A 13,269-nucleotide genomic window follows, 5' to 3' on the forward strand; every position below is an offset into this window, starting at 1 on the left:
CTCATTCGACACCGGCGCCTGCGGAGCGCTGCGAGAGAAGCCTCTGGGGGTGGGGCGGGGGCAGCCGCTACCGAACAGGACAACGGGGGGCGATAGACGGAGCACTACAGTCAGTCAAGTCCGGCACCCCGCCCCCTTTGAGGGAGAGCACGCAATCTCAGAGCCAATCAGAGGTGACGTCACAACACTCTCGCAGTCCATTGACTACCAGCGAGTAATCCGGGCAGTGGCCCAATAGGAGGCACTAATTCTTCGGACAGCCGCGCCCCACAGCTAAGGGCAGCGCCCCGGGGACCGGGGCAGCCTCCCGCGGGGCAGGCGGCACCTGCCGCCCAGAGCAATCAGGAGGCACAAGCGCCGCTTGTCTGAGTTGCTTTTATTGTAACGAGCAGCGGGTCTCGCCCGGCCCGGCCTCTCCGCCGGCGGATCCCGCCCTCACGCGCTCAGCACCAACGGCTGCTGCTCCTCGGCCGGCGCCTCGGCGGCGGGGATCTCATACGTGACACACAGGGAGGAAAACAAACAGCCCATGAAAGACACGAAGCTGGCAAAATACATCACCCCGTTAGCGCTGCCCACCACCGCAGTGATGGGTCCCATCACTACCGCAACAAGCAGCTGAGCTAGGAAATACTGGCAGCTCAGAAGAGAGATATCCACGCCCATCCCCCTCTTGGTACCATCCAGAGTCGATCCTGCGAACTGTTCAAAGGGAAAGAAATAGAGAGTAGTTTAGCAAAGCAGAGCAAAATATGCAAATTGTTAACACGGTAAAACAAGATGCTAAAGGCAAACCCGCAAGATGAGACTTTCAATAATGAACATCCATATGCAGCATTCCCTACATTTAACAGAGGGGGACACATTGGTTTTCCAAACCTAGCAGAGTAGGGAATTACTGTCCCCGATAGTTGCTTAATTTACACCAGTATTGTTGAGAATGTAGTAGTGGTTTGAAGCAGTGGTTTTTAACCCAGGGCTGCCCAAAGGATTCAGGGGGCCTGGGGCAAAGCAGGGGAGCTGCGTCGCTTGTACTCACCCAGCGGCGGTCCGGATCTTTGGCGGCATTTTGGTGGCGGGGGGCCCTTCACTCGCTCCACATATTGGGCAGCACTGAAAGGCCCCCCGCACCGCCAAAATGCTGCCAAAGACCCGGACCGCTGCCAGGCCAGGGCTCGTGGGCCATTTCTACAGCGGGGGGCCCTTCAGTCATGCCGCGTCTTCGGCAGCACTGAAGGGCCCCCTGCTGCTGAAGACCCGGACTGCCGCTGAGCCAGGGCTCGTGGGGCCCCTGCGGGGCCTGGGGCCTGAGGCAAACTGCCCCACTTGCCCCCCCCCCCTCTCCGGGCAGCCCTGTTTCAACCTTTTTTCATTTGAGGAGCCCTACATTTTTTCAAATAGAGGTGTGGACCCCTTTGGAAATCACAGGGTCTGCAGCAGGGGCAGCTCTAGCCATTTCGCCGCCCCAAGCATGGCGGTGTAGCGGAGTGGCTATCCGCTCCCGCCCGGTGGGGGTTTAAAACAGCCCTGGGAGGGGCTGTTAGCTGGGCTGATTGGGAAAGTGGCTGCAGCTGGAGGCCACGCCCCAAACTGAAGCCCTGGGGCTTATAAGAAGCAGGGAAGCCAGAGCCCAGACAGTCTCTCTCTCCCTTCAGAGAGGGATGGGCCTGGCTGCTTAGGGCTTGAGACTCGATACCTGAGTGAAGCAGGGCTGGGGGACAGGCTGAGGAGCTAGGGAAGCTCCAGCCTGGAAAGCCCCAGGCTGTGGCCTAGCAAAGGGCCAAAGGTACTGGGAGTTGCAGAGGGCAGCACAGGGGTAGGACAAAGCAGCAGGTCCAAACCCCTATTGCCTGTGATGAGTGGGCTGATACTGCAGTCTGCCCCAGGGTGTGGGGCTAGACCATGACTGTCAGTGGCCACTACTGAGGCAAAGTGGGGATAGTAGGGTGGGGGTTCCCCTGGGAGGGGGAGACCCAATTATAGTAAAAGGGGCATCGGGTCCTGGGAGGGACACGGGGCCGATAGTAAAAAGGGGGATCACCGGCCTGCAGAGGGCGCTCCGCGCTGAAGAAGAGTTAATTCCCGGAGTAACCAGCAGGAGGCGCCGCGGCGGTGAGTCGGCCCGTTTACAGGCGGCATGCCACGGGGGGCACTGTGCCGGTCCCGCAGCTCCGGTGGACCTCCCGCAGACATGCCTGCGGATGCTCCACCAGAGCCGCAGGACCAGCACACCCTCCGCAGGGACACCTGCGGGAAGTCCATCGGAGCCGCCTGCCGCCCTCCTGGCGACTGGCAGAGCGCCCCCTGCAGCATGCGGCCCCAAGCACGCGCATGGCGTGCTGGGGCCTGGAGCCGCCTCTGGTCTGCAGACCCTCATGGGTCCAAGGACCGCAGGTTGAAAACCACTGGTTTGAGGGAATCTGTAAATTGTACTGAGTTAAGTACTTCATCATATTAGCACTAGGGCTGTCAAGAGATTTCAAAAAAGTCGTGATTAGCTGTTAATAATAGAATAACATTTATTTAAATCTTTTTGGATGTTTTCTACATTTTCAAATATATTGATTTCAATTACAACGCAGAATACAAAGTTTACAGTTTCACTTTATACTTATTTTTTATTACTAATATTTGCACTAATAAACAGGACATAGTATTTTTCAATTCACCTAATACAAGTACTCTAGTACAATCTCTTTATCATGAAAGTTGAACTTACAAATCTAGAATTATGTAAAAAAAAAAACAACAACTCTGCATTCAAAAATAAAACAATGTAAAACTTTAGAGCCTACAAGTCCACTCAGTCCTACTTCTTGTTCAGCCAATTGCTCAGACAAACAAGTTTGTTTACATTTGCAGAAGATAATGCTGCCTGTTTCTTGTTTACAATGTTACCTGAAAGTGAGAACAGGCATTTGCATGGCACTGTTGTAGCTGGCGTCGCAAGATACTTACATGCCAGATGCGCTAAAAATTAATATATCCCTTGATGCTTCAACCACCGTTCCAGAGGACATGTGTCCATGCTGATGACGGGTTCTGCTCGATAACTATCCAAAGCAGTGTGTATCGATGCATGTTCATTTTCATCATCTGAGTCTCATGCCACCAGCAGAAGGTTGATTTTCTTTTTTGGTGGTTTGTGTTCTGTAGTTTCTGCATCAGAGTGTTGCTCTTTTAAGACTTCTGAAAGCATGCTCCACACCTCATCCCTCTCAGATTTTAGAAGGCACTTCAGACTCTTAAATCTTAGGTCAAGTGTTGTAGCTATCTTTAGAAATTTCCCATTGGTATCTTCTCTGCATTTTGTCAAATTTGCAGTGAAAGTGTTCTTAAAACGAACATGTGCTGGGTCATCAGCCAAGAATGCTATAACATTAAATATATCGCAGAATGCAGGTAAAACAGATCAGAAGGCATACAATTCTTCCCCAAGGTGTTCAGTCACAAATTTAACTCATGCATTATTTTTTTTAACAAGTGTCATCAGCATAAAGCATGTCCTCTGGAACAATGGCCGAAGCATGAAGAGGCATGTGAATCTTTAGCGCATCTGGCACGTAAGTTGTCACGGAGTATGGGGGAGTCAGGGTCCTGCACCCCCGGCTTCCTGTGATTCACCAGGACTCTCAGCCAGCCAGTAAAGCAGAAGGTTTATTTAGACAACAGGAACACAGTCCAGGACAGGGTCTTGCAGGCACAGATAACAGGATCACCCCTGTTAGGTCCATCTTGGGGCCCCGGGAGCCCCCACAGCCCCCATTGGGGGATCAGAGCCCTGTCTGTCCTTCCCTTCCTTCCCCAGCCAGCTCCAGTCTGCCCAACCCCCTCCGGCCCCTCCTCTCTGCTCAGCTTCTTTCCCGGGCCAGGAGGTCACCTGACCCCTCTGTCTCCAACACCTGCAGTTGGCAGCTTTGCAGGGGAGGGTCCCAGGCCATCAGTTGCTAGGAGACAGAGTGTCAGGCATTCAGCTGCACTGGCCTTTTGCTTTGCTAGATACTTAAGAACTGCCTAGGGGACACTGAAGCTTCACAGACCCCAGTAAGAACAGTCCCACTTCGTCACATAAGTATCTTGCGATGCCAGCTACAACAGAGCCGTGTGAACGCCTGTTCTCACTTTCAGGTGACATTGTAATTAAGAAGTGGGCAGGATTATCTCCCATAAATGTAAACAAACTGGTTTCTCTAAGCAATTGGCTGAACAAGAAGTAGGACTGAGTGGGCATGCAGGCTCTAAAGTTTTACATTGTTTTGGTGTTGAGTGCAGTTATGTAACAAAAAACCCCTATATTTGTAAGTTGGACTTTCATGATAAAGAGACTGCACTACAGTACTTGTATAAGACCTCATCTGGAGTAGTGTGTCCAGTTTTGGGCCCCACACTACAGAAGGATGTGGAGAAATTGGAAAGAGTCCAGCGGAGGGCAACAAAAATGATTAGTGTGCTGGAGCACATGATTTATGAGGAGAGGCTGAAGGAATGAGAATTATTTAATCTGCAGAAGAAAAGAATGAGGAGGGATTTGATAGCTGCTTTCAACTACCTGAAAGGGGGTTCCAAAGAGGATGGATCTAGACTGTTCTCAGTGGTAGCAGATGACAGAACAAGGAGTAATGGTCTCAAGTTGCAGTGGGGGAGGTTTAGGTTGGATATTAGGAAAAACTATTTCACTGGGAAGGGGTGAAGCACTGGAATGGGTTACCTAGGGAGGTGGTGGAATCGCCTTCCTTAGAGGTTTTTAAGGCCCAGATTGAGAAAACCCTGGCTGGGATGATTTAGTTGGGAATTGGGGTCCTGCTTTGAGCAGGGGGTTGGACTAGATGACCTCCTGAGGTCCCTTCCAACCCTGATACTTTATGATTCTATGAGGTGAATTGAAAAATACAATTTCTGGTATCATTTTTACAGTGCAAATATTTGTAATAAAAATAATATAAAGTGTGCACTGTACACTTTGTATTCTGTGTTGCAGTTGAAATTGATATATTTGAAAATGGAGAAAAACATCCAAAAATATTTAATAAATTTCAATTGGTATTCTATTGTTTAACAGTGCGATTAACTCAAAAACATAATCGTGATTAATTGCGTGAGTTAACTGTGATTAATCGACAGCCCTAATTAGCAAACTAATCTCTTCTCTGGAATATTCTCTTAATGCCGGAACACCAAGGCAATGCCATAGGACAGAGGTGGCCAACATTTTTGGGTTGAGGGCCACATCTGAGTGGGGAAATTGTATGCAGGGCCGGGACAGGAGGTTGGGGTGCAGGAGGGAGTGCGAGGTGTGGGAGGAGGTGCGGTGTGCAGGAAGGGGCTCAGGGCAAGGCATTGAGGCAGAGGAGAGGTGCGGAGTGTATGAGGGGGCTCAGGGAAGGGGGCTGCAGTGCAGAAGGGATGTGGAGTGCAGGAGGGGGCTCAGGGCAGAGGGTTGGGGTGCAGAAGGGGGCTTAGGGCAAGGGGTTGGGGTGTAGGAGGGGTGCGGGGTGTACGAGGGGACTCAGGGAAGGGAGTTGGGGTGCAAGGTGCAGCCAGGGGGCTTAGGGCAGGGAGTTGTGGGGCGGGGTGCAGGAGGGGTTCGAGCTTCGGCTAAGCGGCACCAGGGTAACAGCAGCGCAAACCAGGGCCAGGGCAGGCTCCCTGCCTGCCTGCCTTCCCTGGTTCTAGCCCCGTGCCACTCCAGGAAGCACTGCGGCCCCTGGGGGAGAGGGGTTGGAGGGCTCTGCGTGCGCTGGTCTTGCCATGCCTCCAGGTACCTCCCCCGAAGCTCCCATTGGCCGGGGTTCCCCATTCCTGGCCAATAGGAGCCGTGGGGTTGGTGCCTGGAGGCAAGGGCAACGCACATGGAGCTCTCTGCCCCCCTGCCCGAGGGCCGCTTCTGAGAGCGGCACAGGGCCCGCGGTGCCACGGGGGGTAATCCCGCAAGCTGGATCCAAAGCCCTGAGGGGCTGGATCCGGCCCGCGGGCTGTAGTTTGCCCACCCCTGCCATAGGAGAAAGCAGTTGTGCATAAAGGAAACACAGCTCAGCAGAAAGGCAAATGATCTTCTCTACCTTTTGAAACTCCAACATTTCCCGAATTGACCTGCTGGGGAATCTTTCTCCCCTTAATACCAGTATATCAGTACCATTAATGCTATGAAAAGTTGTTTCTCTCTGGTCAACATCAATTGGAGAATAGAATTCTGAATGTGATAAAGCTCCCGTTGGAAATTCTGAATTGTGAGGTTGATCCTGCTACCATAGAAGTAATTTGTAAGTCCCACTGATACCAAGAGAAGCAAGATTGGGCCCAATATGTACAGCCAAACACTTACTAGTTAAACAACAGAAGGATAAATACACAACTATTCCAACAGACACTTCTAGCCCATTAACTAGAACAGTGACTGATAATGTTAATACTCATTACCTGAAATTCACTCACCAGTAACAAGCAGAAAAGTCCTGAGTGGGAGGGACTTTTTTTTTTTTTTTTGCAGTTTTTAAGCCTTCATTTAATTAAACTAGTTTTTAACTCTTGCAGTGGAGAAAATACCTTCCAAATGTAAACTGATGCATTTGCTATCTTCCTGGACCTGCAAACCAACAGCTCCACTGTCTCTGCTACCATTCCTGTCTTTTCTAACAAGCAGTAGAATTAAATTAATAAGACTGGTCTGTTTTCACTGATGTTATGCAGAACCCTGTATTCACAAAGAAGGTACCAGAATCATGTCATTTTTGCTCTACAGATGCTTAGGAAAGCTATGAATTCTGTAAAGGTCTCTGGTCAATATTAACAAGATTTGAAATATTTAATGTAATAATAGGAATAGATCAAAAAAGAAACAAGATTTACAATTTATAATGTATAAAAAGCTAATTTAATTCCAGTTACCCAGGAATCTGAATTTGACAATTGCCCTAGCAGATGATGCCAATAAACAAAGGCTTTATGTCTTCTCAGTTACTGTTGTATATAGTGACCCATGTTTTACTCAGTTATTGTTTAAGTGTAAATGGGGAAACGATAATTTAACAGTGGGATTCTAAAAGAACAAAATAGCTATTTTTGAGTAAAATAATTTAAATTGTAAAATTGTCTAATGTCCTTATTTAATATTACATTCTGCTTGAGTTAATGTAAGATACCAATTCCCCCCCTTTCCTTACATTTTTGCATCTTTTTCTACATCATGTTTGCATCTTTATTTACGTGCTAAGAATTTTGGAAAAAATATTTGTATCCAAAGAGTTGAATACAGATTTGTGCTGTTCAGTTCATGTCACTTGTAAAATTAATGCAGGAGAAAGTTTACTAAGATTAAATTCTAACTGGTTGAGAGTATTTGACACAAGGATTTGTGTGAGCTTTAATAGGGTAGGTCTGTTTATCCAGTGTGCAAGTGGTTCCAAGACATGTCAATACTACTAAATAGGGCCTGATCCTGCAAAGAGTTACACCTGGCATAGAGTCCTTGTGGCACCTTAGAGACTAACAAATTTATTTGGGCATAAACTTTCGTGGGCTAAACCCCACTTCATCAGATGCGTGGAGTGAAAAATACAGTGAGCAGTACCTATATTACAGCACATGAAAATATATATACTGCTTACTGTATTTTTCACTCCACGCATCTGATGAAGTGGAGTCAGGAAATGTCAACATTAAAATTTCAAGCCATTGTTCAAAAGCTATCAGGCACATACAAGCTACTCTTTTCAAACCCTCACAACTTGGTGACAAGGCAAATGGATTTTCACAAGGGCACTATAAGATACTTCTCCTTCCTCACAGCTATTACCTACCAAATTTCATATTTCACCTCAAAACATTGCTAAACTGGTCATATAGAAGTTACATATTTTAGGGTTTTTTTTAAACAATTGGTCCCCCCCTTCTCAAAAATGAACTGCTTTTGTGCAAACAATAGAACAAGTTTGTCCTAGGGCAAAAATAGGACTTGGAAAAATTCACCCTTAATAATGCAAATTTGAAAAAGTATGAGTAACTGAAAAGTGATTTACGATGGAAATGCTTAGGCAACTTTTTGTTGACAGCTGTAGTAAGTGCTCCAGCAGTAATGAAGTTTGCCTGAGATTTAGGGTTGCCATCCAGCCAGTATATATCACCTGCAGGAATAGTATTTCTGTTGAGACATGCATGGCAGTTTCCTTTTGCTGTATAGTGCCGGGGTGTCAAAAAAACATTTTTAGAGATTCCGTAGCCCAGATCCACAAAAGGGATTTAGGTGTTGTGATGCTCCTAACTTTTAGGCGCCTAGAAAGTCACAGGAACACCACTGTGGTCCACAAAGCCTGAGTTGGGCACCCAGCCCCCTACACAATGAATGGGAAGAGACAGGCACCGTAGAAGCAATCCACAAAGCCAGCCCTGCTAGGCAGGGAGCCACCTAAGCTAGCCAATGGGAGATGTCTATGAGAAGGATGCATGCCAAGCCCTGACCCACTCTTGACATTTGGTGCCTAAGTCTGGGCTGTAGGAAGGCACCTATCTCTGCTTGTGATTAATTAACCAGGAGAAGATAGGTGTTCAACTGTCTAGATTGAGTGCGGGGGCCCAATCCAACAGATGGCCTCTCAGAACATCTGCTTTTGCCAGGATAAGGTTAATTTAAACCTGCATGCGAGTTCACACAAAACAGCCAGATAAGGTGCTTCCTTATAACCTTTAGTTGATTGGTTAAGGTACTAACCCAGGATGTGCTTTGGACTTTGGAGGGTAGGATTAAAATTTAAAATGATCTGGACAAACAGGAGAAATGATCTGAAGTAAACAGGATGAAATTCAAGGAGGACAAATGCAAAGTACTCCATTTAGGAAAGAGCAATCAGTTGCACACATACAAAATGGGAAATGACTTCCTAAGAAGGAGTACTGCAGAAAAGGATCTGGGATGTCATAATGGCTCGCAAGCTAAATATGAGTCAACAGTGTAACACTTACAAAAACGATGTATTAGCAGGAGTGTTGTAAGCAAGACACAAGAAGTAATTCTTCTGCTTTACTCTGCACTGATAAGGCCTCAGCTGGACTATTGTGTTCAGTTCTGGGCGTCACATTACAGGAAAGATGTGGACAAATTGGGGAAAAGTACAGAGAAGAGCAACAAAAATGATTAAAGGTCTAGAAAACATGACCTATGAGGGAAGATGGAAAAAAATGGGTTTGTTTAGTCTGGAGAAGAAGACTGAGAGAGGGGACAGGATAACAATTTTCAAGTACATAAAAGGTTGTTACAAGGAGGAGAGAGGAAAATTGTTCTCATTAACCTTTGAGGATAGGATAAGAAGTAATGGGCTTAAATTGCAGCAAGGGAGGTTTAGGTTGGACATTAGGAAAAACTTCCTAATTATCAGGGTAGTTAAGCACTGGAATAAATTGCCTAGGGAGGTTGTGGAATCTCCATCACTGTAGGTTTTTAAGAGCAGGTTAGACAAACACCTGTCAGGAATGGTCTTGTCCAGGGGTCGGCAATCTTTCAGAAGTGGTGTGCCGAGTCTTCATTTATTCACTCTAATTTAAGGTTTCGTGTGCCAGTAATACATTTTAAGGTTTTTAGAAGGTCTCTTTCTATAAGTCTATAATATATAACTAAACTATTGTTGTATGTAAAGTAAATAAGGTTGTTAAAATGTTTAAGAAGCTTCATTTAAAATTAAATTAAAATGCAGAGCCCCCCCTGGCCGGTGGCCAGAACCCAGGCAGTGTGAGTGCCACTGAAAATCAGCTCGCGTGCCACCTTCGACACACGTGCCATAGGTTGCCTACCCCTGGTCTAGTCATTATGTAGTTCTGCCATGAGTGCAGAGGACTGGACTAGATTACCTCTCAAGGTCCTTTCCAGTACTACATTTCTATGATTCTACCTGAAGGGGAGAATGGACTTGAACAGGGAGCTGCCACATTTCAGGTGAGTGTCCTAACCACTAAGCTATAGAGTCATTCTAACTCTCTCAGTCCAATTAACATTTAATTATTCAATCATTTAATTAAAGTGGGCCAACTTCAATAGGAAATACTGAGGGAGCCCCACATCAGAATATCCTATAGTGCATTGTTCAAATCTCTTCTCATCAGACAGAGGGGGATTTGAAGTGTCAGTCTTCCACATCCTGGGTAAATACCCTAACCACTAGGCTACAAGTTAGAATGGATATTGTCCTCCTTTCCTCCCCACCCCACCCCAGCTGTTTTGTGTGAACTCACATGTGGGGCCTGATCCAGTAGGCATTCTAAGAGACTGCCTACCAGATTGGGCCCTGCACATGACTTATGCACCTTAATACCCATCTTCTTCAGTTTGTGAATCATTCCAGAGCTTAGGCAGGAGATATGCACCTGGACACCAAGAATGAGGAAGCAGTGTGCATGCTCAGTAGCAAAAACATAGGCACCTATGGAACTCTTACTGCTAAAACTTATGCAATGAGCAAGGTTAGGTACCTACAAAGTTAGGCGGCAGCTGAGTAGGAGGTTGTGAATCGCAATTGTGCCTAAATTGTGGTGAAATCTCCATCCTTAGAGGTTTTGAAGGCCCTGCTTGACAAAGCCTTGGCTGGGATGATTTACTTGGTGTTGGTTCTGCTTTGAGCAAGGGATTGGACTAGATGACCTCCTGAGGTCTCTTGCAACCCTAATATTCTATGATTCTAAAAAGGGGACTCAGGCACCTAAAAACAAAATTTAGGTGCATATGTATCTTTTTTGATCCCACCCTTAGTTCTCAACTCAATCTTGACTGCTTGTGGTATTTCTAGCTCATTCATTCCGCTGTTCTCAGTGTGGCTTTGGAAATTCAATGTTGATAACTAATGAATGCATATTAGAAAAATAATCCCAATTATACGTACAAAATGATGGGATCTAAATTAGCTGTTACCGCTCAAGAGAGAGATTTTGAAGTCATCATGGATAGTACTCTGAAAACATCTGCTCAATGTGCAGCGGCAGTCAAAAAAGCTAACAATGTTAGGAACCATTAGGAAAGGGATAGCTAATAAAAGACAGAATATCTCTTAACGCCACTATATAAATCCTTGGTACGCCCACACCTTGAATACTGTGTGCAGTTCTGGTTGCCCCATCCCAAAAAAGATGTATTAGAACTGGAAAAAGTACTGAGAAGGGCAACCAAAATGATTAGGAGTATAGAACATCTTTCATAAGAGGAGAGATTTAAAAAGACTGGGACTGTTCAGCATAGAAAAGAGACAACTAAGGCGGGAATATAATAGAGGTCTATAAAATCATAAGTGGTGAGGAGAAAATGAATAAGGAAGTATTATTTACCCCTTCACATAACACAAGAACCAGGGTAACCCAATGAAATTAATAGGCAGCAGGTTTAAAACAAATATAAGGAAGTACTTCACACAACGAATCAATAACCTGTGGAACTCAGTGCCAAGCAATGTTCAGAAGGCCAAAAGTATAACTGGGTTAAAAAAAGTATAAGTTCATGGAGGATAGGTCCATCAGTGGTTGCTAGCCAAGATGGTCATGGATGCAACCCCATGCTCTGGGTGTCCCAAATTCTCTGACTGCCAGAAACTGGAACTGGACAACGGGGGACAGATCACTCAATGATTGCCCTGTTCTGTTCATTCCCTCTGCAGCATCTGGCATCGGCCACTGTTGGAAGACAGGATACTGGGCTAGATGGACCATTAGTCTGACCCAGTATGGCTGTTCTTATGCTTCCCGATCAGATTCTGCCAAACACCAGTAAAGGAGCATTAATAGTGTCCTGGCCAGCACAGACTGAGCTATGAAAAAATAACTTAAAATAAATCTTTAGCTTCTCAGCAATATGCAAGAGAGGGCAAGGGAGAAGGAAGAACAAGTAAGCATTAGAGAGGCTGGGAAGGGGAGAAGGGCAAAGGATAATCAATAGAGATGAAGAAGTTTCAGTTCCCTTTCTACCCAGGACTGGCCACATAGTAGAAAGAGATTTTTAAACAAGTTAATTCTAACTGACTGTATGTGCAGCAGAAAAAGAAAAGGAGCAAAAATGTATAGTTTAACATGATCTGTCTTGGCAGAAGGTTGTCTTAGCTGTGAGTAGTGTAGAAACTTCTGCATGTTATGGTTTAAAAACATGTAGTAATAGGAAACTTACCTTTTTACTCTGATAGTAATCACACAACAGAGAATAAGGGAGTGTGCAGAGTGTTGAAAACAGAATACCGTAAGTTATGCATAGAGATAAAACCACATAGATATTTCTGGAGAGTGTAGCCAGGCCTGTACCAAGTCCAAAAGCAAGGTATGCTATGAAATACAGGGTGCGAATACTGAAGTATTCTTCCAGCTTTTCTAGTGCGGCTGTAAAATAGAATTTAAGAGAATAAATTGCACAGAAATATATAAACAGATGCTGTTTATTTTTTTAACCTTCTGTTGTGACTACATCCCAGTTACCCTGGTCTTTAACCTTGTCAAAGCATTAGAATTATTGGTTTATTTAATTATGGGAAATAACTTTCCACAAACAATAAAGGGAACTTGTGAGATATTAAATTTCTTTTTCTTAATCTGATGTCATAATTTTTATTTTTGCCAATTGTTTTGAAGTCTACTTTAAGCCAAATACTTGTAAAGTTAGCATATGTTATACTGTATAGGGCTGGAGTGATCAGCTCCTGGTACTGTCAGCTTTTCAGGTCACACAGAGTAAGACCTTTCACAAAGAGCATGTTAAGAAGGTAATTATGAACTGAAGAATGGCCTATCTTTGCTTTACCCACATTAAGGCTTTTAAGGTGTATATCCCCCCCATGTTTTCTGAACCCTGTCTATTATTAATCTGTGGTTTATGGATACAACTTTAACAGGACTATGAATGAAATGTAAGATATTTAGTGGAGAAGTGACTGATAAATAGGAGCCAGATTCCACCATCTTTCTTCATGCTGAGTAATGCATTACTTTGCAAGTAGTCCTGTTGAAATCAGTGGCACTTCTTGTGAGGTAAGGTGCTATCAGTTTGAAACAGGTTGGCAGAATTGGGCTTTAAGAGATTATTTGAGAGGAATTAGTATCATGAATAGCACTTAATTGGAAATGTTTTGTGTTGGACTATTTCTATTTGTAATAAGTGATGTACAGATCAATTCTCTTATTTAATGGGACTGAGCATATAGGAAAGCTGTCTCAAAGTGTGTTTGGCTTTCCATGCAGGTGAGTAACCAAAAAATATACATATTTCACATGGTAAGTAATTTATAGGGCTAGATTACCCTTACTCAATGTCACAGG

At 45.2% G+C, this 13,269-nt stretch overlaps 1 protein-coding gene across 2 annotated transcripts in view; it reads right to left on the reverse strand.

The window, feature by feature from the left end:
* Positions 1-361: 361 nt before the first annotated feature.
* The window catches only part of SLC45A1 (solute carrier family 45 member 1), a 32,634-nt gene continuing 19,726 nt past the window's right edge, over positions 362-13,269 (reverse strand). For both annotated transcript variants that reach the window (XM_044996226.1, XM_044996227.1), the window contains 2 exons: positions 12,131-12,336; positions 362-702 (listed from right to left, as the gene is read on the reverse strand). In XM_044996226.1, the coding sequence (XP_044852161.1) occupies positions 436-702; positions 12,131-12,336 (473 nt within the window). In that variant the 3' untranslated portion in view covers positions 362-435. The remainder of the gene's footprint in view (positions 703-12,130; positions 12,337-13,269) is intronic.

The sequence above is a fragment of the Mauremys mutica genome, chromosome 21 (genome assembly GCF_020497125.1).
Source record: "Mauremys mutica isolate MM-2020 ecotype Southern chromosome 21, ASM2049712v1, whole genome shotgun sequence".
Taxonomy (NCBI): domain Eukaryota; kingdom Metazoa; phylum Chordata; order Testudines; family Geoemydidae; genus Mauremys; species Mauremys mutica.